This window comes from Pollicipes pollicipes, unplaced genomic scaffold (genome assembly GCF_011947565.3).
Source record: "Pollicipes pollicipes isolate AB1234 unplaced genomic scaffold, Ppol_2.1 Scaffold_7231;HRSCAF=8579_pilon_pilon_pilon, whole genome shotgun sequence".
Taxonomy (NCBI): Eukaryota; Metazoa; Arthropoda; class Thecostraca; order Pollicipedomorpha; family Pollicipedidae; genus Pollicipes; species Pollicipes pollicipes.
The window spans coordinates 34,888,046-34,916,044 of NW_023597034.1; the positions used below are offsets into that span (position 1 = coordinate 34,888,046).

At 55.6% G+C, this 27,999-nt stretch overlaps 1 protein-coding gene across 1 annotated transcript; it reads right to left on the reverse strand.

The window, feature by feature from the left end:
- Positions 1–300: 300 nt before the first annotated feature.
- LOC119110213 (cAMP-specific 3',5'-cyclic phosphodiesterase) lies at positions 301–27,962 on the reverse strand. The gene is made up of 12 exons (XM_037233948.1): positions 27,784–27,962; positions 22,420–22,521; positions 20,356–20,423; positions 16,358–16,470; positions 12,220–12,313; positions 9,394–9,602; positions 6,768–6,866; positions 6,044–6,308; positions 3,728–3,882; positions 3,235–3,357; positions 2,334–2,516; positions 301–1,658 (listed from the first exon to the last, which is right to left on the reverse strand). Exons 1-12 carry the CDS (start codon positions 27,948–27,950, stop codon positions 1,392–1,394), a joined length of 1,845 nt encoding a protein of 614 aa, XP_037089843.1. The 5' UTR covers positions 27,951–27,962; the 3' UTR covers positions 301–1,391.
- Between the last annotated feature and the right edge of the window lie 37 nt (positions 27,963–27,999).

Sequence of the window (27,999 nt, forward strand, 5' to 3'; positions counted from 1 at the left end):
GAACACAGCACAATTTTTCATGAACCGAGCTTCATGCTGCTAAAAGCGAGATAGCACCACACTCTCTACACGCAAAAACGTATAGGAAGCGTGTCCCGACATATCTACTGTTCCAGTGGATGTTAACCGTCCTTGCTTCTCCCTTACTAGTAGGAAGCCAATTCGCGAAAAAAGCGGAGATCAAGTTGCAGTAAAATAAACGACGACAAGGACTATTGAGTTCAAAATGTTGCGCACTGATATGGTGCTGTTGCCAGTTCGACCAAAGGCTAATGTACCAACGTAAGTAAAACAAACCGATCTTAAAACATACATTTATTATTTTCTGCGTTAGTTATAACATACAGGTACCCATCTTGCTCTCACGATGAACAATTGATGCGCGGCGTCCCCGAATCTTGGCCGAGGGGAACAGAGACGGGCCCCTAAAATAGGTGCGACCACGCGCTCAGCGCTCGGCGGCCGTGGGGGCTGCTGGAGACAGGCTTATTAGCAGGTGCATCACGCAATTTTGCCAACGGGCGTTCTTAAACACCTAGGTATCGTAGACTTAAAGCTCCAACGACGCGCTAGACGGTAGACTACTCGGAGTTTGGGTGCATGGCGCGCTGGAAAGCACCAATCGGAGACCTACGTGAATGATTATTTACACCACTGTGCGCCAGTCAATTTGCCACGCCTTCCGAACCAAGCACAACACTGAAGTGAACATATTGCACATGCAGGATAACCCAATTGTACTGAGAGGTTAAATTTGTGAGGGTAAAACTTACAAATAAAATGAAAAACAACAAAGTGGCTGCAGACCAGCTGACCAAATAGGGAGCCACATCGTAATAACCTGCACGGCACGCGCGCGCTCGTATAACCTTAGGTGATAGTGAGGTACCCAGGCGACCCCAACCCAAGCGCACGACGAAGACTTATCTAAAATGACTCGGGACACAGTTCGGCAGCGCCTGGAGATGCTGGGGCTGCCCGATATAGTGCAAAACGCGACAGCGAGCCGGCAGCAAGGGCTGCCCGTCCGTCGGTGAGCCGCCGCCGGCTGCGTGCGAACGGTGCTGCTACACTAGGCTATTGTGCCACATGTCCACGGCCGGCGAGGCGGAATAACAGCGAGCGCCCGACCCTCCATGGAAAACAAGACTACGACAAATTCCTGCAAAAATACAGAGCCTTCAGTCGTCGCTGGCCGGTGTGCCGCGTTCTCCGGCCATCCGGCGCCATTTGTGCCACCATTTCCGCACGCCACTTTGGCACGAGTCGCGCGAGCCGCGAGCGCCGCCGGCGCGCCCTTCCGCGCCCGTCACAGCCGCCGCCGCCGGCCGCCAGTCGTAGAAAAACGCGTTGAGGTATCTGAGGGCGGCGGCGCGCGCAGTATCACAACCTCACGAGTCGCCGGTCCGCGGCGGCGCGGCGCCGGCGCCGGCGTCCGGCCGATCGAGCGTGATCTGCACGCGCACCGGCTCCTCGGCCTCGTCCTCCTCGCCGTCCTCGCGCAGCTCGTGGCTGGACGAGCTGGGGCTGAGCGGGATCATGGACTGGTACCAGTCGCGGTTGTCCTCGAGCGTGTCCAGGATATCCTGGGCGTCCGGGTGCACCAGGTCGGCCCACGTCTCCCACAGCGGGTGCACGATGTAGTCCATGAAGCCCACCTGGCGGAGCGGGGGCGTCAGTGACGGCGCTGGTACGGCCGGGGAGACAGCGACGAGGAGGATATCAGTGGTGGCGGCACTGGCACGGTCGGGTCAGACAGCAACGAGGGGATGTCAGTGGCGGCGGCGGTGTCACGGCTAGGGCAGACGGCCGCGAGGTAGGGGTCGCATGTGAACAGGCGCGTGTCATGTGAACAGCTCGGGCCTGCTTCGACATCCGCCACGTCATTATATCAGTATCATCTGTAGGTTCACTTCATCGCCGGTAAGGTCTGTTAAGTACATTACGACGGCTTTGACGGTTTCAAGGAGAGGTGCTGATAGCGTAGTGGCTAACATGTCTTCGTTAACCACTGCGCGTCTGGGACACCGGAGGTACGGGGTTCGACTCAAGCAGGTGACGCCATAAAAAGTCAGCAGCTAAGTGCGTCGTAAAGTCTCCTTTACAACGTCTCATGATAGTCATACCCTATTCAATGCTAAATCGCTCCTATGTCCCTGATTCAGTTCTCACAAAATGCCGTTTAAGGTGCCCGATTTCCCGCCACATACGCCGAACAACTACAACAGCAGTGCAGAACAGTACATCACAGGAGCGAGAACCTATCCAGCCGTCCCCCCCCCCCCACCCGAGTCCACGGGACGCCCCGCTTCTCAGCGCTCCTCGGTACAGACCTGAGACTTCTCGACGGTGGCGTTGTGGCGGTCGCACATGGGTGAGATGTCCATGCCGATCTCACGTTCGCGATCTCCCTGGTGGAAGAACTCCTCCATGACCAGACCCACCCAGCGCTGGTAGATTTCCAGCGGCTTGGTCGGACTGCTCAGGTCAGAACAGTGCACCATGTTTTGTAGCACCTGCGGAGGCGACGGCGACACGTTGTTACGTGACTGATGTGAGACGGGACAGGCGAAACATCCACAGCTTGCCTCGCCACGCTGCTTCGGAATACGCCGTCAAGTTTAAAGACGTAGCGTCCCCAACGAAAACGGGCTTGCACATGCAAGTTTACCACCATGCTTTGCACCATGCACACCATGTAGGATTACAGTGAGCTCTCTGCATACATCGATCTTACTGAGCCACCCCTGTCCACACAGACGGCGCAGCGCTGCGGTGTCGCGAGCCTCCCGCGCCTGGTCTGGTCGGAGCAGATGACGCCACTGTCGCCCTGCGGCCCACCGGCGCGCCAGCGGCCAGGGCGGCGGAGGCGGCGGCGGCGGCGGCCAGCTATTTTTACCGACGCTTTGCCGCAGAGGGCGAGCTGAAGGCACGGGTGGGCGTACCACAGCATCGCGGCGGGGGCGGCGCCGGTCAAGACACCACCACCACCGCCGCCGCAGCCGTCGTCGCCCTTTCCAACAAGCCCGTGACGCACGAGACCTCTGAGAAGTTCGCGACCGCCTGGATGGCATCGCTTTCCGTCCTGCCAGGCCGGGCCGGGACGGCCGCGTCGCTCGCGACTGCGTCCTTCCCGGGATCTTCTCGGGAAGACGCGTCGATGGGCTGGGATCGATGCCCGCGCGCGGTTGCCGGCCGGAGGAGCCGAGCTACGAGGGGTGGGGATGTGCTCGCCTGTATTCGGTCGGTGTAGTTGTCGAGCAAGAGCACGCCGGAGCCGGCCACCTTCTTCGTCTCCACCATCGTCTTCAGATCGGCCAGCAGACTCATGTGTTTGGACATGTCCGTGGCGAGGACCTGACGAGCGTCAAGAACATGGAGTCACCAGTGGAGTCACCATGGAGTCATCAGTCAAATACGGGGCCTGAATACGGTGCTCGAGACTCCTTACACGGACCACCCATTAGTACTTGGCAACATGACAACCAATCACCGACATCCCCTCGCGGCAACACTACCCTAGACAGACAACACCGGAGCCTCTCACGAAACGATTGACACTGTGGCCTCTTACGAGTCGACTGAACTCCTGGTGACGACAGCGCAAACGCCCCTTCGACTGTCCACACGGTATTTCAAATCAGGATACAGGACACAACTCACCAATCCCGTGACAGCCCACCCTACGCTACGGACTGCTGCGTTAGAAGCTGGCCACCGAACTCACCATGTCGATGACCATTTTCCGCAGCGACTGGCGCTGCTTCTTGGTGAGGTTGGAGAAGATGTCGCAGTTTTCATTCTGCAGCAGCTTGAAGGCCACGGCCAGGTGGTGGTTCTCCAGCACCGACTCGTCGTTGTACATCAACGCTAGCTCAGAGCCTGGAGATGAGAGCAATTTTGTCAATCAGCAATCGGGCTGCACACAAACGCACACACAGACACAGACACCACACGCATACGCAAGCACATATACAAACATAGACAAAGACACACGCATGCACACAGACACAGACACGCAGACACACATAGAGACATGGAGATACACAGGCAGAGACACAGAAAGACACAGGCAGAGACAGGGACAGAGACAGGGACAGAGACAGACACAAAGACAGACAGACACAGAGACAGGCAAACAGACAGACAGACATACACACAGCACGATAGCTTTATTTCCTTTGCCTCTGAGATGTATTCCCCAACAGAAAAGAATAGACTTGCAGGCGACGCAAACTCATCGTCCAGCTTCCTCCAGATTCACAAAAGAGCTTGGACATCCGGCATTACTGCACACAAAAACGCGTGGCGCATTCGATGTCCGAGATAAGAACATAATATAATCTCTGGCACTGGGTTTCAACGGTTAAGACGAGGAGTCCTGCCGACCATTCACTAACACGAAATGGAGTGTTACGGGCGAACACGGAGCTCTGGTGTCCGCACGCCCGTGACTGGCTACGCAGCAGCTGAACGCGACCGTCTCATGCACGTGGGGAGTCCCATACGTTTGAGTTCTCTTAGACATATGGGGAGTGATCTCAGACACGTGGGGAGTGATATCAGACACGTGGGGAGTAATATCAGACACGTGGGGAGTAATATCAGACACGTGGGGAGTCGGATCAGTTCTACATCTGGCATCCATCCCAGTCACGTCGCATTTGCCTTCGGCACCGAATAAACCATATTCATCATACGCACGAATACATATATCCGAATTCAGTAAAGCAATTCTTCATCGCAGTTCCTTACATGATTCAGTCGCGTGAAGCGAACACCTCTTCGGGTATTTCACAGCGATGATTGGTTTTGGCACCGGCTGGGAATCGCAATCAAGCTTCAGCCACGGAGTTGTTAATGCCACCGGATCTCTATCTTTAGACGGCTGGAGGATAAGTCAGCCTAAACCCAACAACGTTTCACTTGGTCACGTCCCCTAGGGTGCACGAGTTTTCCAAGAAAACGAGAACGCGTGGCAGTCTTGTTTTAGGTTGTGCCAACTCACCACGCCATACAAAATAATGAAATATAATTTTGACGTCAAATTTACACGCGTGAGCGCTACGACAAGCTTAGCAGAAACCGACCGTGGAAGACGACCGCTCCGCACAGTCGTCCAGACACGACGCCCATTACGGCACGACACCCATTACGACGTGAAGTCGAGTCCGTGAGTGAGCCCGTGTTGGCACTTAACTGCCTCTTCCCGCCGACCTTTGGGGATTACATAGGACCCTGATGGCCCACTCTGGCCGCGTAAGAGGGCTGAGGAGCCAGCACTGCGCGGCGTAGCGTTGAAGAAGCGCCGAGGAACGCGCACTAAACAGTCCGTACTGTCGCAGGGGAACGGGGGAACGACAGGCGTCAGACAGATCAGCACAGCTGATCAGCATCGGAACAGCACGGCACAACTGGCCAGCGTCGCGCGACACAGCACGGCTGACCATTATCAGAACAGCACAGCAACGCTAGCCACCGTCGGAACAGCACAGCAACGCTAGTCGGTGTCAAAACAGCACAGCAACTCTAGTCTCAGTTGGAAGAGCACAGCAACTCTGGGCAATGCCAGAACACCGTGGCAACGCCAGCCAGTGTCACAGCAGCACGGTACGACAAGTCGCTGTCACAACGGTGTAGCAACTCTTATCAGTGTCAGATCGACACTGCAGCGATGGTCAGTGTCAGAACAGCACAGCAGCGCCTAGTCCGTGTCAGAACAGCACAGCGACGCTAGTCAGTGTCACAGCACAGCAGCGCTAGCCAGTGTCAGGACAGCAAAGCATGGCTCGTTAGTGTCAGAAAAGCACAGCAGCGTTTGTCAGTGTCAGAACAGCACAGCAACGCTAGTCAGTGTCAGAACAGTACGGTAGCGCTATTCAGTGTCCTATCGGCACATCAACGCCAGTCAGCGTCAGAACAGCACAGCCTGGCTTGCCGCATTCAGACGTGGGAAACAAACTATTTTTCTGACTGCGATGTCAGCCCACCAAGCGGCCCTAACATGCACCAGAGCAGGGCCTGAGTTCGGCGGGTCACTCACTGGTGTTAATGAGGAACTGGTTGGTGAGTCCCGGATGATCCACGTCGTGTATCGCCGAGGCAAACAGGGCGGAGAGGATCTCTAGCGCCGTGAAGACAGACTCCAGCGCCGGAGAGTTGAGCAGCACGTTCGTGGACTGCACCACGTCTGCCGCGTGCACCCGGTTGTGGTACGGCGCGTCCTTCAGGTAGTGGTCCTCCAGCGTCATCATGAACGTGATGAACGTCTTCGGGCACATCTTGAACGTTTTCAAAAGGTCCCGCTCCTGGAAGCGACATGGCAAGCTGGTTTACGAGCTAATGATTTTGGCAGATCGTGCATGCGGTTCTGCGTCGTAAAACTATGCGGGGGCTGGCTGCAGCGGCAATAAAGTTACGGTAAAGCCAGTTATTTTTGGTCTACGGCACTTACTACTTTGTTTATTTGACAATTATAACCGAGTCTCTCCGGTTCCATAGAACCATTACGGAAGTTTGTGAACCTGCATACCATAAATAAAAGCCTAGACCTCACGCTGCCGTCAAGTAACTTTTCAATGCCACCTACTTTAATAGGTGTCCTGTTTTCACGCGAAACCAGCGCCGCCCACCTAAACACCACTACAGCCATTCAAAGCAGAGCGAGCGGTTCCATGGCAGACCGGCAACACCCGCCAGTAGCCCGCGCCAACGCGTCCGTATGCTCCCGGACGTGGGTCGACAGCCGAGACCATCCCCAGACTCACCACAAATATCGTGTACATGACACAGGTGAGAGGCCGGCCGGCGGACAGGTCCGTGATGCGGAAGATGTCGACACCCCACTTGTCCAGATCCTCGAGCGCCTGGCGGAGCGGAGCATGACGGTCAGCAGACAGGCGGGTGACGGTCAGGAGACAGGGCGGCGACGGTCAGGAGACAGGTGGGTGACGGTCAGCAGACAGGCGGGTGACGGTCAGGAGACAGGCGGCGACGCTCAGGAGACAGGTGGGCGACGGTCAGGAGACATTCGGGCGACGCGCACGGGAGAACCAGATGGGGCGGGTGAGGACAGACAGACGGAGCGGAAGACAGGCAGCAGACGAAGCGAATAAACGACGCAAATGAGACAAACGTATAACAGAAGAGCGTATGTCAGTCAAACAGACGGCGCAGGCGAGACAAACAGACGGAGCTGAAGCCAAGCATGCCCTGCAAAGTAGACAAACAGACGAGGATGTCGAGACAAACAGGCTGCGCAAAACAGACGACCAGGCAGCGGGAGAAACAGACGAGACAAACGAACAGGGCAGAAGATAAGCTGACGGAGCAGATGATATAAGTAATCGATGCGTATCAGGTACGCGAAAAAGGCGGTGTAGACCAGAGCAGACGGAAAAGAAGACTCAACGAGACGGCGCAACGCACAACGCGATTTGCCAACGGCACATATCTAGGATCGCTGACTACCACGCAACCAGCGCAAGCAGTGGTTTACGACCCATCATGATGGTGATGAGGATGATGACTACGGACAAGACATCAGACGGAGAACATAAGACGGACGGAAGGATCTGCGGTTAAAGAGTCAACCGGACGGGGCCAGCGTGGCAGCCAAACAGCGCAGACAAGGCCAACGGACAGGGCAGACAAAATAAATGGGCGGTATAGACGAGATAATTCGCCAGGACACTGAAACGGACACAATACAACGGAACGAATACGTTGATCACAACGGCCCAATCTGACGGACACAGACGGACCGAACACGGCTCAATTTGACGGGCACAGACGGACCGAACACAGCTCAATCTGACGGACACAGACAGACCGAACACGGCTCAATCTGACGGACACAGACGGACCGAACACAGCTCAATCTGACGGACATAGACGGACCGAACACGGCTCAATCTGACGGACACAGACGGACCGAACACGGCTCAATCTGACGGACACAGACGGACCGAACAATATAACGACACCGGCAGACGGAAAAAGATGACGAAGACAAGGATACCAGACAATCCCGCAGACATAATTAAGTGCGTACAACAAGAGAAGCGCGGCTACACGTAGCCATCACGCATGGCAACTCGAGAAAGACCGACGGAAGCAGCCCTTCAGCACAAAACCGGAACGGCACATTCCTTCTTTGATGACCACACGGGGAGGGCAGACAATGTCCCGCGGCCTGGCACAAAGCGGCGCTGGCGACGCGATTCTCGGCCGTAGCTCGCCGCCGGCCTTCCCGCCTTCTGCGTTCTGCCTTCTGCGTCGCCGCCGCCGGCAGTCGATACCGGCAGGGTCGGCGGTGACGCCCTACTACGTCGGAGCGCTCCCGGCCCGCGCCGCAGTGTCAGCCAAGGGACGGCACGCTGGCTTCCGCGGACCAGCGGGGTGAGGTGGGAAGAGGGGAGGGGATCGCCCGAGGGACGGCCGGTGGGTAGGCGAGGAACAGCCGGTGATGGCGCTGACGGCCATCAAGAGGCCACCCATGATGGGCGGGAAGGGCCACGTACCGACAGCCAGGAAGAGGTTTAGGACGTGGTGGCGTGAAAAGTGGAAAGTAGGGAAGGAACAGCCTCTGACGGTTTAGGACGGGCAACGACCGGGGATTAGCTGACCTAGAGAGGACGCCGGCCGGGTGCATCGGAGAGGGGCCAGAGATGAACCACATGATGACATCAGGGAGGGGCCAGAGATGGACCACGTGATGACTGTGGCAAATGGGAAGCAGCCCACGAAGGAGGACATAGGAATGCGCCAAGTTGAAAAAGGAAGAAAAATATCGTGGATGGCAAGGACCCGACTCTATACCGCTTGTTTCGCCCATCTTACTTAACCCTATCCAACTCAATGATCTTGCCGAACACCACCGCTCAGATCGTGCCCGGTTCTAAGCTACTGGCCTTACCAAGCCCTTCGTCACCCGCATGGTCCGGCTGTACACAAACCCTATTCAGCTGTGTTTTACTGCCCCTACCCTCCCCCCCCCCCCCCCGGCTGAACGCTACGATCCCTGCCCAGCTCTACGCCACTGCCCCTGCCCAGCTCTACGACACTGTTCCTGCCCAGCTCAGCACTGCTGTCCCTGCCCAGCTCTACGCTAATAGTCCTGCCCAGCTCTACGTCACTATCCTTGCCCAGCTCTTCGCCGCTGTCCCTGCCCAGCTTTTCGCCGCCGTCCCTGCCCAGCTCTTTGCCACGGTACCTACCCAGCTCGACACCTGGCCCAGGCAGGACACCGGTGCCAAGCTCTACGCTAATGGCCCTACCCAGCTCTACGTCACCATCCTTGCCAAGCTCTTCGCCACTGTCATTGCCCAGCTCTTCGCCACTGCCCCTGTCCAGCTCTACACTAATATCCCTGCCCAGTTCCACGCGACTCACCTTGCCCAGCTCGACCTCCTGCGACGTCTCGACGCCGTACTTGGGCGCAGTCTCGGCCAGCAGGCTGTTTGCGTGGCAGAGCGGCTTCTTGATGCCGGTGATCTGACTCATGGTGCTGCGTTCGCGGGCGGCGCGGCCGGCCGAGCTGCGGCTGCCCTGGCCGGCGTCCACCTCCTCCCGGGATGGCATGTCCATCTCCTGCCGCGGGTCTGCCGGCGGAGGAGGCGTCACTGCCGCGCCGTGTCGCGGCTAGCGCTCGGCCACGGCACGCCCGCGGGCCCGGGGCGCCAGTGGCGATGCGCGGTCTCGGTAGACCGGGCTCGGATGTCGGCGTGGTGGCGTCTGCTCTCGGGCGCTGGGCACACTGGGCACGTCCGGAACCATCTGCACCAAACGCTGGTGCATGATAAAAGAACTCGTGGTGACATAAAACAAGTCCAAACCAGTTCCGTTCCTGTCAAAAATAGCATGATGTTCCTGCATTCCTACATGCATTGGGCCACGAAGTCAGCACATCCGAAGCGCACGTCCATGTACTGCACAGCCACCAGGGAGCCACGGGGTCACACGCAACAGTCCGAATCATCCCATCCAGAGGCACAACCAGGATTTCCTCCAGACGGGTGCCTGGAGCTTTGTGACAACGCACCACAATGACGCTCAGCTTTTTCTCAGGAGCTACCTGTGGCAGGAAGAATAAATGCCGACACAGGGGGAAGGCCCCGCCCATGACTAGGCTTGTGACCCCCCTGACCTGAGCGCCGCCCCCGAGCGTTCCTGGACGGCAGCCAGGCAGGTGCCGTGGGAGCGAATCAGACCGTGCGCGAGACACGACTGTCGCACACCCCCACGAGTAACGGACGAGGGTGCGGTGCAGAGGCCGCGTCATCGGCCGCGGCGCCACGCCGGTGCCGGACTGGTCTGCCGGGATTTCCAGCCGGCAACAGCGCAGGCCGTCCAGGCAGTGCGACGGTCGGCTTGATGGAGCCTTGTAGGATGCAAAAGGTTCGGGGGGGATCGAACGCATAAAAAACACAAAAAACTTTTCCGAAATTTATGGCGTTTGGTTAAGACGGGCGACAATTATTTTTCTGCCATGGATCTTAAGGGCCCAAAAACGCAGAACAACGGAAATTTTGATACACTTGCTATCCTTTCGTTCAGCCTTGTTTGATTGTGTCAACATAACAATACCTGTGAACGCACTGCCGTATTTCAGGGTAGCACAATGACAGAAACAATATTTGGAAGCACCATCTTCCTCCAACAGGGTTCCATATTAAAGCTGATCATCACAAAAACACCTCGGCGTAAAGGATGGCTGCTTGGCAAGAAGACGAATGCCACGTGACTTAGGAGATTATGCAACTAAACACCTATTGGAATACGGGGTAATGTCTTTCGTCGGGCTCAATCCAGCTATCTCTCCCCCCCCCTCTCTCTCTCTCTCGGAGCATATGTTTCGAACTTTGCATCCTTGTGGATACAAAGCTCAGGCTCTGTATCCTTGTGGATACAAAGGCTTCGTAAGGGAGGTGGCATGGGCCCATTTAAGGGCCAAGGGGGACCTGGTTCCTCCCACGGCAGCGCAGAGCAAGTCACCCTTTTGATTAGTATAGTATTATTTATCCTAATTACTGTCTTCAGGCACTCTTTCGCCTCCGGCAATGGATCATGACTTTTCCAAGATCCTGTACTAAATCCACCCTAGGTTTTGCTCTCCTCCGCCCTCTTTCCCTCCCCACATGAAGCCAAGTCGCTATAAAGTTGCCAAAAATAAATAAAAATCAGCAGACATCCTCTGCGTTTTCGAGACATCCGCCCTCCATCACGCATCAATTTCAAAAAGCTCCTCTCCGTTCCGTGAATATGGCTCACACTTGCCGAAGCACAAATGTTTATGCGTGCTTAATGTTTAATGCGCTTAATTACAGCGCTTAACGCCAGTCAGCCACAAAGGTACACGGCACACATTCATGCACAAATATACACATCTCAGGCAGCCAGGCAGCTGCATACGGATTTAGTAACGAAGGAAACAAGCCACTCGTGGTGTCCCTGACAACAACAGATAACGCAGAACACCACATTGGAGCTCAAAAGACCTAGCCGGATGTCTGTTCGGAACGGCATTTCCGTCACCTGCTCATTATGGTTACCTCCGTCAATACCTCGAACCAAAGGTGCACACCTTTCACGGAGTTCACGAACCAATCGTGAACCAATCGAAAACAAATATACACCGCCGGCCCAGCCGCACATCAATGCCCGCACCTATCCCAACACACCTGCCCCTCCCATCCCCAGCGCCTCGGCACCCGCAGCGCGAGGACCAGGGCTGCCCACTACAGGGAAGCGGCGGCTCTATTGATCTCGGACGGCGCCAACAGCTCCGCGGGGTGCGCTGTCGTTGGGGTGGGGTGGGGGCTGCATGGAAGCGGGCCGTCGGGCGGCCGGGAGGAGGCGGAAGCGGTTCGTGCCGTCTGGAAACGCAGCTCTGGAAGCTGTCTGGAAGCGCGGACGATGGGAAGGCAGGAGAGGATACTGTGCGTGGAAGTGAGGAGTTAAAGGAGCCAACAGGATCCTGCTACCTGGAAACGGGGGCATGGAAGCCGGCGTTGGAGGATCGCGCCTTCTGGAAACACTGGTGGTGGGGATGCGGCGCAGGATCCTGCCGTCTGGGAACGACGGGTAGTCGGGAGGCAGAGACGGGTCGGTTGTTCGGTGGAAAGGTGCATGGGGCGTCGGTGGGAAGGCAGGGGACACCACTGCCCGGAAATGAGCCCCTGAAGAAGCGGACGGGGCGGAAAAGCTGCAGCGACTTACCCAGGAACGTAGAGCAGATGTACTCGGAGATTTGGTTGCCAGACTTGCTGGACTCCGAGAAATGGCTGAGTTCCTTGTTGAGCATCCTCTTGAACTGCAGAGCACACAAAACGAGCGGTCAACCTTTGCCACCTCCACCCCGACCACACAGCCCAAATCAACAAAGACAATGACTCGGTCGCTGCAACGGCTGAGCTGCGCACTGCACACACGCCGACGAACTCACGCGGCGCTGACACCGGGCCGCTTCAGCACCGGAGCGCCAACACCTCCAGCGGCGGCGGCGGCGGCGGCGCCAGCGCCAAGCGCGGACCGACAGCACCGCCGGCGCCATGAACGGAGCCGGACGCGGCGGCTGCCGAGGCGGACACGACGCCAGCGCGCTGGCCGTGCTCCAGCCGGTCGGCCTTCCCTCGCCGACGCTCCCCCGGCGGCTACCGGGAAGCTGACCAGCCACAGACCCAGGACGCCATCAGGTCGCGCCAGCTCACCCCCGCCCGTTGCCAAGAGGATGTTGCGGACGGTCAGCAGCGGCGCCGCGGCTGACTGGGGACACGTTCGCTACGGAGAAGCGCTCGCGTGCTCGGGGGAGGAGCCCGCTGCCTTCGGGATACTGGTCAAACCGCGAGTTGGAAGACAGTGGAAGCGACATCCGCCAGGTGAAAAGGGCTATGTATTATATATATATATATATATATATATATATATATATATATATATATATATATATATATATATATATATATATATATATATATTTATAGGTGATAATAAGGCCTTTCTTAGTTGTCTCTAATGCTTTTGATGTATAGAGATGATGCAAATGTATCGCTCTGGGGTAGTTGTTAGATCAAACATCATACTGGCTCTCTAATTAGGTCGCTTGATGTATTGGGCATCATCAGTATGGTCAGGAAACCAGGCCTATGTCCTATGTTTTCTCAGATATATATATACATATATATATATATATATATATATATATATATATATATATATATATATATATATATATAGGAACGCTTCGCGTTGGTCATCTGAGAAAATATAGGACACGATGCAGTTTCCTCATATGCTGGGGATTCCCGATACATCAAGCGACTTAGTTAAGGAGCCAGTATGACGTTTGATTTAACAACTACCCCAGAACAAAGCGTTTGCATCAACTCTATCCATCAAATGCATTAGAAATAACTACGAAAAGCCTTGCTATTACCTCCAGAGCGGAACAAATGACATCAAAAGTTGTTCTGATCATTTTATATCAGTTACCGTTTGCAGTACGGAGCAAATAAGGGGAGCGCAATCGCGTAGAGTAAAGCATCCATAGCAGCGCCGCTATCGCCCTCAGCCGCTTGATTTCACGGGCTCCGATAGGCTCTCCGGCAAGCTGGCGTTCGACGGAAGCCAAACTATACGCCGCGGCGAGCCAGTGAGCTGCAACGTCAAAGCGCATGATAACAAGCTGCACAGACCGCCGCAATCACAGCGTTGAGAGTGGCACATCAAAGGTGCGCTGACGCCGGCACCGCCCACATACTGCGCAGTTCCACGCCCACGGGCTGAGTTGGGTCGCGATGGTCCTCCCAGCGTCGTATGCGGGCTCGGCGCGCGAGCGGGGGTGGGGGAAACGAGCCCGCGGCAACGCGGCGGAGCCGGCGCCGGGTTCGTTCAGGTCTCGAAGGGGCCGGCGCCTCCGACGGGTGCCGGGACACAGGTCGGGTGCAGGCCTGCCGTCCCAGTTAGACGAAAATGTCTACGTTCATTTACATTTGTGAATCATCTGATTGCACACCCGTGCCCCGAGCCACGTGCTGAACCGCGGGGGTTAGCCCGAATGCTGTGCTCTGCTGCTGTGCCGCAATCCCGAACAATGGGCACGCACATTTTACGAATGCCTTTCTGGAGACTTGACGGCAGGTAGCCACATTTTCTGTGCAGCCGTTTCGTAACTGTTCTGCGTCATTAATAATTCTGCACGTGTGCCCCAAACGCCAATCCACGAGCTGCGTGTTCGTAACTCGCACGCTTCACCAGAAACAATCAAACGACCGAACACACTGCGGGACGCCGCAGGCGGTGGCGCGGGTTGGCTCGATGCCAACTTCATGTGTTCTCCGCCGGCCGCCGTGCGGCGACATCAGATTCTGCTGGCAGCAGCTCAGATTGGCGAGCGCTCGGCGCGCGCCTCTCCGGCCGCCGACGACGCCGACGAACGCCGCGCGTCGGCGCCGACGGCCGTGCCTCGGGCGGCGACCAATCGCCGGCCGCGCCTCCTCGACGCCCCGATGACGTCCTTATGACGTCAAACCGGCCGAAAATCATTACATCATAAGAAACTGGGTCACCGAAAAAGCTCTGCTCCCCTCGGCCGCTGCCCCGGGCGCGAGGATAGAGAAAGAGGGGGCGAGGGACGGGAGGGGAGAGGACGAGAGCGCGTCGGGGCATGCGGCGGCGGCGGAGCCCCGGGCGGTAGCGCGTTGGTAACGCCGGCACGCGCCGCGCCGGGACGGCACATCAAAGGCGCTGACGAGCGACGCCCGCAGCTGCCTCGGGCCGACTGACCTGCTGAACCCGATGGATACACCACGTGACAGGATGCTGGCGTCGCATGGCGCCTGGGCAGCACCCACGTGACCCTCAAGCGGCGCGAACGTCGAGCGCCGGCGCCGACCGCGCAGCGGAGACGGGCACTGTTCACGCCACCGGACCCGACCCGCGACTGAACCGCCCGACACGTGCTGAGCCGGTAGCCGATACGCGCCGTGATGCAACAAAGCCGACGGGCACCACCAGCCGAGTGGGTGGTCGGAGGTCGCTCACCCCCCCCCCCGCCCTCCTGACCGACAGCGAGTATGATGTGGCGCGTGGCCTGGCCTTGTCAGGGCATGGCGCGTGGCAGACATTAGATGGGGTGGGGCGGCCCCGTGTGCGCCGGCCCGTTAGCTGGTGTCATTGTCTCGGAAAGGCGGAAGGGCTTTTACGTCAAAGAGCTTTCCGAGAGCTCCGATACATTCAGTCTGCGGGGTCACTGACGGCCGGAAAACCTCTCAGTGGAAGACAGATCAAGTTGATGTTTGTATTACTGCGCGATTGCTTTATGTGACATGAAGGCGGCTTCGCACATGTACACGTACGGGTTCTCTTACGACGCTGCCCTGCGGCGGGAATCCCCACGAAGACCGTACCGCGCGCGTGTTTGCTTTGCTACGTGTTCGCGCTCTGCCACGTCACTGTGCTTTTCGGCACGCATAATTATCTCTCACGGCGGCAACTCACGACGTGACGGCCTCTAAGTGGAAGACCGCATCACGCTGGCGTTCGTCTTATTGCGTGATTGTTCTGTGACGTCAACGTGCCCGTGCCCGCGCACAGGTCACCTCTCCGCTTTCACGATGGCGTGCTCATGCCACAACACGCCCTGCATAGTCAGGCGTTCTCGTGCCCTCGTGGCCGTATGCCACCCGGTCCGTGACAAGATGCCCTTGCTTGACACCCTGCTATGAGTGTGCACGGTGCAGAACGAACCGACTCTACCATCGCGAAGTGTGCAGCTTTGCGACACAGCTGATTCGTGCCACGCTGCCCGCCTGCTTCGTGTTCAGTGATGAGCTCGTGAGGTACACACGTGTTGCGCATTCATTGCACACCCTAGTGAGGCTGACGCGTCAAGACACCGCTTTGCCAAAAGCACGAACCAGAGCTCAGCGTCAAGAGGCGGCAGGTGATTTACGGGCTGCAATAATCACATCAAGGAACTTCCAGATTTTGCCGACGGATCACGCGTGTCCGCTGGGCGGCCAGCCCTGGTGGAGACAGGGCACCGGCACTCACCCGGCGGCGGACAAGAGTGAGCAAGAGCGAGAGAGTGTGAGGAAAGAGAGGGTGGGAGGAGAGAGTGTGAGGAGAGAGAGTGTGCATGTGTGTGAGGAGAGAGAGAGTGTGAGGAGAGAGTGTGTGAGGAGAATAAGAGAGCAAGAGCGAGAGCGAACGCGAGAACGAGTAAGAGAGAGAGAGAGAGAGAGGGGGGGAGGAGAAGAGGGGAGAGGGGCAGAGGGAGAGAGAGGGAGAGACGGAGACAGAGACAGAGGCGGAGAGAGAGAGGGGAGGGCGCACAGCGGCAGCCCGTCTGACGTACCTTGCTGGTGGCCATATCCGACACGGATCTGTGCGTCTGAATCGTCTCCAGCTGGTCCAGACACCAGTCCAGCTCCTCCAGCGTGTCGATGGACAGCTTGACGAACGTCTCATCTGTTGGCATGGCCGTCCAGGCTGACGCGACGTTCTCCAGTCACTTTTTGGGTGTGATGCAGGCAGAGTGTAACAACGTCCTATTCAGTTGGGGGGAGGGGCTTCAGCCCTTCAACTTCAAGAAGAATAGAGAAGAGATCCGGGGAGCAGCCCACTTTTAACACATTTTGCGGGCAGATTTAACCATTTAACTGCTTAGCCCACACCCGATTTTTTCGGACACTACACCCCTTCATGCAGGGAAGTGACAAATACATTAAAAAGATACTTGGCTAACTTGAAGAAACCACATTCCTGATCACACCAACCACCTGTGTCAGCCGGTGGAGGCCTCTCCCCCCCCCCCTCTCACTCCTCTGACGCCGCAGCGCTGCGTCGCCTCATTCGCGCGCGTGTCGATATGATTCCGCTCGCGGGGGCGAGCGTGGCGGCGCTCCAAGACAGCCGGTCCGGCGGCGCCGGCGGGCCGCGCCGTCCTGGCAACGGCCGGGCCCGACACGCGCGGGACAGCTCCCCAAGGGCCGGGGACGTCTCCGCGGGAGGAGGAGAGTGGCGCTGAGGACGCCACCGGGATGATGCGTTCCATGGCGAACAAGGGGGGGGGGGAGGGGGGTTCTGTTGCCGGCCAGGTGCAAACCGTTTAAATTGCAGGCGCGGCCCATGACTAATGAGAGCTGCTTAATACCATGCAAGCACATTTACAGCACGGTTGCATCTTCTTGGCGCAGCTTTAGACAACCCAACACCTCGCCGCATCGACAGCAGCGGCATTCTGCACAGACAATCCGGCACTTAACATGACAAATACAAAGCGGTCTCTGGCAATGCCGCTGTGCCCCGCTGATGGTGTGCCTGCCTGCGGCTGGAGTTCGCCATGGCTAGGACTGCGACGCTGTTGGATGACGGCTAGTCTGGCGACCGCGCGGCTGTCATACAGCAGTTGGAGGCGTGGGAGGTAAGGCAGTATGGCATAGGGCAGTATTCCCCGACCGGTGTCACTGTCTGACAGCGTTGCGCGAGTGACGAGCGAAATCGAGCGGGAGGTCATTAGCGACGCCGCGTGTTAAAGGGAGTCGGCGCCGCGTGCTAAAGGGAGTCGGCGTCGCGTGCTAAAGGGAGTCGGCGCCGCGTGCTAAAGGGGGTCGGCGCCGCGTGTTAAAGGGAGTCGGCGCCGCGTGCTTAAGGGAGTCAGCGCCGCGTGCTAAAGGGAGCATCCCACCTTTCTTGCACTTTTCACTTATCAGTACTGCGGACGCGTACAACTTGGTCAGCAACAACAGTTTTCGCGAAATCGTTAATAGCCTGTAAGTTCGATTTGAGGTAGCCAGCCCCGCGGGAGAACTCTCATCTGACTTCCTGCTCACCACCATGAAAGTAATATATTTTATTTGCCTCGCCTTTTTCAACGTTTGTATTGTGTATTGTGTGCAGCACAACAATATACCAAAATGTTTGTGTATTACACGCTACGAAACCTTGAAACGCTCTGTTACATGAAAGAGTCCATACGAAGCTTTTGTCCCGCGAATTCAAAGCAACGTTTTACTATGGCGTGGATTTCCCCCTTATGGCGTTTACCAGAGTGGCTCTTTTCGAGACGCACTTTGGGTTTGAGAAACGGAGTATCATATGGTTCATGTCGCTCACTGGTTCAGACTTCAACCAACCAACTCCTCTGCAACTAGAGGTGCGCACGGTGGTTGTCATGACGACGGTGGTCGCTACTGCAGGGAAGAAACGTAGAGTTGTTCCACAGCGTTGACAACATAATTTTGCACTTCAAAATTAAAACTGATATCTTTATCATGTCATGACGGTGTTGCAGTGGCACTACCCAGTGCCATTACAACACGTAGCTAGTACGGAGGTTTCACTAGAGCACGTTTTTGAAATATGCCCCAGGTGTGGGGCACTCATACACCACAGCTCACTGCTTAGCTGTCGGCATGCATAGGCGCGCGGCGCGGTTTTGTGAATGCCAGCCCATACGGCTGCGAGACAGAAGCCAGGGGTCCTACTTTCTCACACGCGAGCTACCGGGAGGTCCTGTGCCCTCGCAGTGAGCCACCGGAGAGGTTCTGTGCTCTCACTGATGAGCTACCGGAGAGGTTCTGTGCTCTCACAAGTGAGCTACCGGCCAGGCACTGCGCTCTCACAAGTGAGCTACCGCAGAAGCAGGCTCTCGTGGACACGAGGGTGCGGCTCACATCTGATACAAGAGTCAGAGCGTGCCATCATTTGCTTCCAGCGCAGCATATCGGCTCAAGTGTGCATGTGTGATGCGCATATATATGTACAATGCGACGTGATTTATGTGCACTTCTTGCATGCGAGTCTCATGCTTCACGACGACGCGCGTGGCTTTTTGTTACGGAAAATAGATATTCAATCCAATAATCAATTCAGTACAGAACCTCACAGCATCTGAGGTTTTCCCCACGACCTCCAAGGTTTTGATCTGGCATACATTGTGAGTGCAATCTTTGTCTCCGTCGACAATGCACATGTGACGCATTACATTACACGGTGCATTGTCAAAAGTCTATTGGCGCTATTCTGGGCTGTTTTGAAGACTTCGTCTCACGTGGACTACACCTAACGGCCGCAGCGCCACCCTTACTACACATTAGTCACTTTAGCTCATCATGCACCGTGCTTCAGAGAGAAGTTTAAGTAATTGTCTGTAATTGCTCTAATGTGGCGTTGCCAGACTTTGACCACGAAAGGCCTCAGCAAACGAATGACCTCGACGAGACCTTTGCCAATGCACGGCCTTAGGAAAGGCCGCAGACGCTGGTCTTCACTGATCTTACTATAACGGGCCTGGTGCAGCACCTTCACACCTTGAGCACTGCCGGAGAAGATCTGAGACACACGAAACTAGGAGTGTGTCATGGCACGACAATGTCCCGTACTCTTACCATGCTAATCTGCCTGAAGCTGAGCCTGCGTCACCATTGGTCTATGACGTTACTATCGACATTATATGGTTGGCAGTATATTTGTGTCATCTCTTAATAACCATTCAGGGCCTAGAAAATTTGGAGGCATATGGAAACTTATTTAGTGTAAAAGAGCGACAGTTGCTGATTCGGCACGTAACCCAAATCAGCTGACACTGAGGGCGTTGGCTGGTGAGGTTCCGTGTTGAGCTTTAATTAAGAGCTCTTCAACTAAGAATTGGGCGTCATAGTCTGGACCAGTGCATCACCGTCGCCAGTGAATCAGTGGAAGCGCTACATGGCCTCGATCACTTGGAAGTTTCCATATCGTCCATGTCCATTTTTGAGGCTTTATCGCCACGACTGGTAAAAGGTCTATTTTAACACGGATTATGTCTGGCCAATTGGCACATTTTCACTCCTGGTGGCGGTTTGAACTCAAGCCTTCTTTAACGTGATCAGAAATGGCCATATATTTGGTCAGGGATGGGGAAAACGCAAACGTGGGCTCGACTTGAACAGTGCGTTTGTCGAGCGTGGAGCGGCATATGCCACTTCTCTGTGTGCAAAATTGCTCTGGATAACCTTATCAATAGCCTTGCGCGAAATAAGCCGACACACACACGCAACAAAAACTCCGGAACTGGGGCTTCGACCAAGCTAACAAAACACAAAAAGCTAACTCCCGACTAGGCGCAGGACCTTGGTCACAGCATGAGCACAAGCAATGACAGGCCACAAAGCATCACGACAGGAAATACCGTAACTGCGAACCGAGCCAGCTCAAATGAGCAGTGCTGGTGATGCCATCACATCTGGGTCATTCCTCCGGAAAATCCCTCCTGGGCAATCCAAATTCCTGCCCATCCCTCCCGGACAATCCTGATTCCGGTTGGACAACCCCGATCACCCCGGCGGTCCGCGACCGGCGTTCGCCGCTCACCTCCCGGCTGCACGAGCTTCGGCTGGGGTGTCGCGTTGCCAGCTGCCGATGACGAGGATCGCCGCGACCTGGCGACGGACGGGGTCACGGGGTGAGCGAGGGGTCACCGGGGTGAGCGCCGGCGCGCACGGCCGGTGCGCGAGCGGCCCGGCGAGCGCCGCGACCGCTGCCGTCGGCTGTGGCCAGCCCGCCGACAGGGTGTCGGGTTGGCACGCTGCCCGTGTCGGCTCGTGCGAGCACGGCCACTTTCTTTCCGACAGGGTACCAGTCACAATTTGTCCTTTGGGACAAGTATTTCGGGGCCACGGTAGTCGGGCTTTGAGGCAGGAAAACATGGCCCAGCGCTTTTTAACGGCGGGGAATTCGTATTGACACGTACGCGGCCGAAGAGATGTGTAAGGCACACGTGGCAAAGCCCCTTCCAGTTGTGTCACGGCAGACACAGCTGACAGGATGGGCTTTGCCACGTCTACAAGGTTGGTGCGGGACGTGAGAAGAGCAGCAAAGGTCCCTGGTCGGCTTTGCCTAATTTTCGGTTGGCAGGCAAAATGTCAAGCGAACTGCGACAGGGGCTTCAAAATTTTGCGCATTCAAGTGAACACCTAATGTGATTCCAGTCAAAAACTAACCCCAGTCATGCTAGGTCATGCCGTAACGACGTGGTGGGGTTGATTCGTGGTGCTACTTTTGCTGTCGGCTATGTTTCTTGTTTTATAAAAGGTTTACGTTCAAGCAGCCTGAAACCCACAGGCCCCTTTGAACACCACTGACGTCACCTAAGTGATACAGGTCACTGAGGGCTACTACTGGGCGTTATTGTAATGGAATGACAGCTATGCAGATATGCCAGTGCATATTGCGTGCATGGTGGGTTAGGCGTGTTTGTCGAGGTCACTACTGAAATACAACCTTCATTACGTCGGTCATGCTAAATTAGCCACAGGGGTAAGTTGACCTAGTGGCCCGACGACGTATTGATCAAACAAAGGCCGGACACAGCTAGAACACCCGATGTGGTGGTTTTCTGCATGCGTGTACGCACTCCTGGCGTTCAACAACCTCAAATCCCCCCGATTTGCGGCAAAAATATGTGGTGTAGGGAACATGCGTTTTCGTCCCTTCGCCGGCACCTCGTGTCGCCGGTGGTTAAAGGTCAACATAGTGTTTTTTCCTTCCATATAAAGTGCTCAAGCTTATGTTTGATGTTCTCTCTCTCTCTCTTTCTCTCTCTCTCTCTCCCTCTCTCTTTCTCATTCTCTCTCTCTATTCTCTCTCTCCTCTCTCTCTCTCTCTCTCTCTCTCTCTCTCATCTCTCTCTATCTCTCTATCTCCTCTCTCTCTCTCTCTCTCCTCTCTCTCTCTCCTCATCTCTCTCTCTCCTCTCTCTCTCTCTCCCTCTCTCTCTCTCTCTCTCCTCTCTCTCTCCCTCTCTCTCTCTCTCTCTCTCTCTCTCTCTCTCTCTCTCTCTCTCTCTCTCTCTCTCATAATCACATATCGCAGTCGCAGGGAACATCCTCGTGACGGCCGGGTTAGAGCGCTTCCCTCCGTGAGAGCTCACTGGCACTGAACTTCAGTGCGTGGCTCAGCATAAACTCTGGCTACACAGAACGAAGGGCTTGGGCTGTGACGCCGTAACGAACGCAGCATACGGCGAACGACATCTCTGCTAATCCGACCGGAACGCGTATGGAGGTTTAGGAGAATTAAGAGGCACTCAGTGAATTCGAAACAAGTCGAATCCCCCTGCCAACTCGAGCTGAGCCTGCGAGTTGAAACTATGACGCATGTTAGCACAGTATAGCATCACCTAGGAAACCCGTTTGAATATTAAAATACATGGGCAGCGCCCTTCGCATGCACAACCGAGTTATGTAATGCACCTGCGTCGAAGTACATGTAAAGCAGGCACCCAACGTCCTACAGCTGACATCTTGATAACATGAACTGCGCAGAATCGCAAGGACACTAGAACACCCCGTGTAATAGCGTCCTGCACTCAATCAGACCCGTATGAACACGCACGTACCCCACCCCCCTCCCCCCCACACACACACATATACTCACTTGTTTGTTGGGACGTTGGTGAGGGCGATGTAGTTATTCCGCACGCTCCGTAAGCTGGCCAGGATTTGGGCGAACGGTGTGACGATCAAGTCCTCTCCGTGTCTGGAAACGGACAGTCCAACGTCAGCCTGTTCCCGAGCAGCGTCCTCGCACAGTCCGGCTCCCGTGGGCAGCAGGAGTGCGAGCCATTCCTAGCACAGCCCGGCTTCCGTGAGTAGCACAAGCGCAGGCCATTCCTTGCGTAGTCCGGCCCCCGTGAAGGGCAGGAGCGCGGGCTGTTCCTCACGCCGTCCAGCTCCCGTAAGGAGCAGGAGCGCGGGCCGGTTCTCGCGCAGTCCGGCTCCCGTGGGCAGCAGGAGCGCGAACCATTCCTAGCACAGCCCGGCTTCCGTGAGTAGCAGAAGCGCAGGCCATTCCTCGCGCGGTCCAGCTCCTGTGAGGCGCAGGAGCGCGGGCCGTTCCTCGCGCCGGACGGGCGGACTCGCCGTCACCGGCGTGGCGCCGGGACGAACGCGGCATTCACCGAGTGGTGTGTCTCCTAACCAAACGGACGCGTGGCAAAGTGCAACGGTTGAAAGCCTCCTCACGAGCTCCCCGACATACAGACCTGTCTGGGAAAGACGGTCGCACCGGGCGCCCCCTCCCCGCCCCCCCCGCGCAGAAAAAATCACCGCCGCTGATGCAACACCCTGGCCTAGATGATCGATAAGCAAATGTGCAAATGGAACGGCAAACACTGTCATTCAACAGCTGCCAAGATTAACACGCTGTCAACGATCAGCGACCGAATGGCGGGAGGTATTGCACGTATCAGTTGGTGGTGTTCCTCGCACAACGATCTCCACTTGGTTGCTATGGAGGCCTGGATATTCAGTGTCAACACATGCGCTCACTTCGGTACACCGATTCCGTGACAAAAGGAAATGTCTTCATAGAAGACAGGGTTTAAATATGTCTGGGAGGAAAGCGAAATGTACGGAGTACTTTGGTACCGAAGCATAGTTCTGTTCCTCAGTTCGGGACATGCGTGATCAGAGCAGAGTAAACACTGCTGGAAAATGACAAATAATATAACGAGTGACACGACAGCTCACATTCTGATTAATATCGATTACTAATCTTGCTTCGTCTTGGTGGACAAAAAATATGTGCAAGCACTACACATAAGATTGCCTACGTGGCCGCATCTTTATTTCGAAATTGTACAGCAGACGCCGTAGGCCTGTGTTCGGTGCCCATGCTTTCGATGGGGTTTGTATAGCAAAATTTGTGTTCTATGTGCTTATATTTCGTATTGATCAAGGCAATACAATCACATAACATCCACACTCTTACCTAAACACGCGCCCGGGTGGTCGGCTGAATCCCTTCGCTCGGGTGGGCGGGGGTCAATTCGACCCCCTGAAATCTCAGAAACTAAGAGAGTTAGAGACACCAAATTCTAAGGGCGTATTTGCCTGAACATAAACTCACTTTTTTCCAAATTTGAGATTCGTACGTCATGATCTTTAGGTCACATAAAGTCAAACCAGGTCAAACTCCAGATTGGTGTCCCAAATGCCTCCAGACAATGACATGCAACCACCGCAAACTAAATACCTGTTCTAAGCGAAAGGTCACTGTTGCTCATTTAAGATCAGTGGCCTTGTTTGAATTTTCAACGGCCATGGTGAACAAAATGATACAGGATTACTTCGATTTGCGCATTTGAATAGGCGGCAAAGATTACGGCAAAAAGTGCGTTTTTATAAACAAAATGTTGACCAAGGGCATTTTAGGTCAAAGACCTATTCTGGCCTTTAAGCAGTCCATGCAAGATGTATGATGTGGTTTCTATCATTAATACATGCAAAATGAGCATAGGAACCTCCCCCATGCGGCAAGCTCTACAATGATAAAATAAAACAGGTTGATTTTAGCCTTGTTCTGACCAACAAACCTGACCCATGGTCAATCGGTTTTGTTCATTAAATTGCTGTGCTGCCCAAGAAGCTATCTCAGAGATTAAGACTTCATCTGGCATACCGTTGAATTGAATATTTCCTAGATTGAATCAGATTGAATATTTCCTAGAAGTTATCTTTGCTGAATCCCTGGCCTGATCTTGACCTGCCACAAGTCAGCGACCTTACAAACTACATATAAATGTTTAGTGCCAAACGATCCGCTATTTAATTGTCTACAGCTATGCAAAGTTTGGCGCGGTTACACCGCGGTGTTCGAAAACCATTCCGGAAAATTTTTGGCGGGGTCGAATTGCCCCCCTCCGACCGACTGCTTGCAGCCAGACTTGCGATTGATCCTGTCACACCGGATCGCCTCGTGCTCCGACTCACGACGCTCGGGTTTCATTTAGACTCTGACCCCGAGCAGCAAAGCACAACTTTAAGTAGAATCTGATCGCGACTAAAAGAGGTGCCAGTCAATACCAGCAATTTCAATAAAGTTTATTTCAGTGCCACCGTTACAAAACAAACCGCTTTGTGAACGTTGCAAAAACCTGTGTAGGATGAATATTTGAATTTACCGGCAGCAACGAGGTGGAAATAAACAATACAGGTGGCGTGCCATGTAATCTAAACAGCTATCTAACTAAGCCACTAAGCCAGTGATGCAAGTGTTTCATGTCCGGCGCGTTTAAGGTGTGGTATCATAAGAACAAAGCTTATTACTTACGCTTACATTCAATCGCCTACTTAATAGTTTTTTCATAAACATTTCATTCAACTCAATTTTGAGACCGAAATGTGCGATTTTTTAAAGGAATCCACCAGCTTCGACGCAGCGCAAATTCGCTCGGTACCATTCCACAGTGCGGTCGAATCCGGGCTCAGTCGACTCCCATTCCATCCGCAGCCAAACGCAAGTCTGTTTGCGGCAATGAGAACCCAGGGACGACCTGTACCCATTTCCAGGAAGGTGCGACCATCAGCTGCACGACAAAAGACCGCCACAAGGACGCGATTCATTGGAAACCACATGCTGAGGCTGCACGCAGAGGGGAGCTTTAATGGAGGTCAGTGCAGCGACCATTCAATTTGAAAGCACTTGCTCCTCCAACTTAAAGTTATCACTTAACATCATGCGGCAAGCTTGAACTCAACGCCCCCCCCCCCACGCCTCGTCAATGGATTTCAACGCTCCTGCGCTGGGGCAACTTTTCAGTACGCTCGCCTGGCAGCAGGCTTGTAATGCACTTAACCGGTTTGCTTACACTGCGGGCGGGTGCCGGTTGACATCAGCGAGTGCCTGTAAAACAATGCGTCGGGAGCGGCACACGGCCGGCCGGACGCTGCCGCCGACGGACAGCCGGAGTCTGCGGACGCTCGCGGAGGAGAGAGGGCGTGGGGGAGGAAAGAGCGGGGGAGACTCGGCGCTCCCCCGCTCTCCGAGGCGCGAGCGTGTCAAAGTGCACGCGTGTCAGGTCGCCCGGCCGCGGGCCAAACTAGGTTAATCTCCACATCCGCCGCGTCATTGGACACTGGGGACGGCGGTGGCGCAGTCTGAAGGCAGCACGGCGGTGGTCTGTCGTTTGGGCCAGCTGCCCTCCGGTCAAGGTCAAGGTTCTGACGGCCGCGGACAAGGGTCTTTGGCCGATATTTTAGACGGATGCTGGGAACGCAGTCATCATTTGACACCGTTCTAACCATGAGTTAGCTCGCCTGATGCTCGTAAATTAAATTCGTGCTGTTTTCGATATTCACGCACAACATTAAAAGAATTCACACACGGCATCTGCGCGCGCTCGTGTCGTCGCCGATAATCGGGTCAGTTAGGACTAGAATGCGCATGGAATGCAGGCTAGCCTCACGGCAGTAAAGCTGGAGATTACATTCTACCATGGTCGCGCGTGGCTTCCTGGTACGCATGACCATCGCACCAGCACGCCAAAGCCAATATTGACATCCGATGCCGAAAATAGACCCAACTTGCGCAGCGCAATGAAGCAAGCCGACGCGTCGGGTAGTCCCCCGACAGGATAGGCCTCCTCCCCCCTCCCCGGCCGCTGCGCACAGAATGCTAAGTCGCGTCGGGTCAGCGGGATCCCAGCCAATAGCAGGCAACACCTATCAGCGCCCAAGAAAATCAGGGGAGATCAGGGAGCAATTCACAAATCAGAATGTCAAAAAACAGAGGCTTGAGCGTGCTCAGTAGCCGTGTCTACATCTGACCTCTGACCCCCGGTCCACAAACGTTCCGCTGCCTCGTCAGCAGCTGGTTGGCAACGCACTTCTGCACGGGGAGCGGTGGCGAGTGGGTGGATGACCTCAGTAACCTCGGATCGCCCGGCTACAGATCACCATCTTCCCAGGCATATATCGCACCGCCCATAACATAATTGGGCGTGGCGTCGCTGCAGAGGCACGACCAACGTCAATAAACAGCACTTACTGTAGATAAATGAGCGGCAATCATTAGGTATGAGGGCGTGTTACAGCCCGCAGCAACATCAGCAGCTGCAATCACCCCCTGAAGCGGCAGTCAGAACAAACAGCGGCGCGACGAAAAAATACAACTGTTTTTGGTCTTCAGTAGATCAAGTCTGTGATTGTTTTTTAAAGTAATAGTAGTGTCGCTGGAGCACATATGCCGCGTAGCAAACACAGGTCCGATGTGTCAGAAGGGTAGCTATTGGCAAAGTAGCCCTGAAAATATGTTGTTACATTTCATGTACAAAACAAGTTAAAATCATCTCCATCAAGAATCTAAGCTAGAGAACAACTCAGTTTGAGCGCCTGAGATTTTATGAGACGTTCGCACATAATCCTGTATTTCCTCGTGTCTCCTGTCCCCTTGGGAAAGCTCTCCTGGATCGGCAGTTCCCGTCTATACTGACGGAATAGGCGGCAAATATACGTCTTTTCCTTCGTGGTCATTCCGGAAATTTTCAGCGAAGATGCCAGCCTTTTCGGGAAAGACAAGGCTGGTTGCAAAGTCCAGCCACCACGTCTACCGAGCAATTTACTGGTAGCGAGCAGAGCATTGTTATCGTCTGGTGATGAAGCCACACCCCGCGAGTGACAGTGCAGAGCTGTCATCACCAGCTGAAGGCTTCGTGGGGACACACGACCACCCGCGGCACACCATCCGAGCCGGCATGCACTGCCGCGCGTCCATCAACAGCACGTCCGTCGCAGCAGCACCGGTCGCCGCTCCTAATCTACCACCCAGCGGATAAACTCGTGCGCCGGCCGTGTTTACACGGCCGCTCGCGGAAGGGGGGGGGGGGAAGGGGGCTGAGCGCGCCGCTCCCGGGGGAAGCGACCCTCCCGCGGCACCGCAGCTCACACCAGCAGCCGCAGGCCGAGCGACACGGGCCGCGTCGGCGACGGCGGCGCCGCCGGTCGATGGCCGAGTACTCACTCGCGCGCGCTGTCGGTGCGGGCCGGGCTCGAGCCGCGGCCCGACCAGAACTTCTCCCAGAACGGACTGCGGTGCTTGATGCGCAGTATACTGGTGCTGAGCGTGCGCGGCAGCTTCTCCTTCTTCTTGTGCGGCTCACGCGCGCGGTCGGCGCCCGGGGAGCTCATGGCGCGGCGGCGGCGGCGGCGCGGCCCGCTCCCCGCAGCCCCGGGCGGC

Coding starts and splice junctions, on each gene's coding strand:
- LOC119110213 (XM_037233948.1), bottom strand. CDS start 27,950: ATGAGCTCCCCGGGCGCCGACCGCGCGCGTGAGCCGCACAAGAAGAAG. Junction 22,522..27,783: donor CGCACCGACAGCGCGCGCGA/GTGAGTACTCGG, acceptor GTCCGTTTCCAG/ACACGGAGAGGACTTGATCG. Junction 20,424..22,419: donor ACCAACGTCCCAACAAACAA/GTGAGTATATGT, acceptor GTCCGTCGCCAG/GTCGCGGCGATCCTCGTCAT.